The following is a 1684-nucleotide window of genomic DNA, read 5'->3' as shown; positions in this document are numbered from 1 at the left end:
TGTGAAGACACTGCTGCAGGAATCAATGAGACTAAAGATAAACACCTGGAGGAGTTTCTCTAGATCTCACTGAGACATCAGTTCTCTAATCCTGGAGATTCTTCAGGTGATAGAAGGCCGACTTTGTGACTGTTTTTATGTGGCTCTGGAGGTTCAGGTCAGAGGTCATCACTACTCCCAGGTTTTGGGCCTGATTACTAGTTTTAGTTGTAATAACTGAAGCTGTGCATTGACTCTAGATCTATAACTCTAGATCTATAACTCTAGATCTATAACTCTAGATCATTCCTCTTTAGGTCCAAAAATAATAACTTCAGTTTTGTTTCTGTTCAGCTGCAGAAAGTTTTGTCTCATCCACACATTTATTATGTAAAACCCTGTGGGGACCAGTTTCCTGACATGTACTATGCTGTGGGTCCCCACAGTGAGGGTTGGGCTGTAATGAATGGAAGTCAATGGAAAGTCCCCACAAAGATAGCCATGCAAACGTGTGTGTCAGTGTCAGTGTGTGTGTGTGTACCTCCAGTATGAACACCTTGGCGGCGTGCGGTCTGGTGTTGCTATGGTGCCAAGCCATGTACTCGTCCACGCGTGCGCGTCGCTCCGGTTGCCATGGATACCAGTGTTCAGGGATGTCGAACGTGGTGGCCAGGTACTTCAGGATGGCGTCACTGCAGCAGGCGGACAGGTGAGAGATGAGAAGAAACCCCAGAGCTCCACCTCAGGCTCTGCAACCCTGATGGTATGTTAGAGGTCAAAGGTCATGCATATGAAAGTGCACCTCTCCGTGAGGATGAAGCCGCCGTCCACCAGCACCGGGACCTTCTGCATCGGGTTCAGCTTGGAGAACTCCGAGGTTCGGTGTTCCCCTGCAAGCATCAGGGATTCAGATGAAACTACCTTACAGTCTAGCCATCACCGGGTCGTTTCATGACCCGAACGCAGGAGCCGACTCCTCCGAACCGGGTCCAACTGTTAAACTTTGCCTAAATTTCCTCCAGTCCTCAGGATCATAAATAAACCTTTAAACGATCATAATTTACACGGAGTTTGGAGAAACTAGGTAAGAGTTCAACGGATCAAAGTCCAGAGCAGGAACGGCTCAGTTCTTCAATGAGTGGACCGGATCAGCGGCTCAATGAACTGGTTAGCTAACCTGCTGACTACTTAGACTGGTAACTCGTTAACTTGCTAACTGGTTAGACTGGTAACTGCACACCTTTCCGCAGAGCCACGCTGTGGATCCGGTGCGGGATCTTGGTGCGGGTCAGCAGGATGTGGACGGCTCTGCAAGGCTGCGACAGCAGGTCCAGGTACACCTCCACCTCGCGTCCTGTTGCCATGGAGACCAGGTGTTTTTTGTTAACCAGGTGAAAAAGTCTCAAACTGTAGGTGAATGCAGTTGCTCTCCCTCTGCGGTCCTCCGTCTGTCAGCAGCTCCTCTGCTCCCCCTGCTGGCAGCGAGGCGAACCGCACAGGCCGGTGTTCTGTCAGATCAGCATACATCGTCAGACAGTCATACCTTAGCTCAGACATGTATAGTTGTCATTACCATATGATCTTATTTAACCAGCAACATAGAATCATGACGTAGATCATCATACACTTTATGAACAGCTGTATGACATCCTGACTTGGCAGTTAATGAGTTTTACACCAGCCTGTGTTGTAGTTGACTGCAGCT

The 1684-nt window shown here is 48.9% G+C and overlaps 2 protein-coding genes across 3 annotated transcripts in view; one reads left to right on the top strand and one right to left on the bottom strand.

Moving 5' to 3' along the window:
* Positions 1–1307, bottom strand: part of LOC103156297 (glutathione S-transferase theta-1-like) — a 2616-nt gene extending 1309 nt beyond the window's left edge. Inside the window, exon 1 of the mRNA XM_016664235.1 lies at positions 1220–1307. The gene's annotated coding sequence lies outside the window, so the exon portion shown is untranslated. The remainder of the gene's footprint in view (positions 1–1219) is intronic.
* fibcd1a (fibrinogen C domain containing 1a) overlaps positions 1–1684 on the top strand; it is a 43198-nt gene that overhangs the window by 9087 nt on the left and 32427 nt on the right. Inside the window, exons 1-2 of one of the 2 annotated variants that reach the window (XM_016664229.1) lie at positions 521–688; positions 1230–1313. The exons of the other annotated variant lie outside the window; for it this stretch is intronic. Coding sequence (XP_016519715.1) covers positions 528–688; positions 1230–1313 — 245 coding nt within the window. The 5' untranslated portion in view covers positions 521–527. Of the gene's footprint in view, positions 1–520; positions 689–1229; positions 1314–1684 lie in introns of those variants that run through there. 2 annotated transcript variants of the gene reach the window in all.

This window comes from Poecilia formosa, unplaced genomic scaffold (assembly GCF_000485575.1).
Source record: "Poecilia formosa unplaced genomic scaffold, Poecilia_formosa-5.1.2 Scaffold473, whole genome shotgun sequence".
Lineage (NCBI taxonomy): Eukaryota > Metazoa > Chordata > Actinopteri > Cyprinodontiformes > Poeciliidae > Poecilia > Poecilia formosa.
Note: the sequence above shows the minus strand (reverse complement) of the source record. Positions and strands in the feature narration are given on the sequence as shown.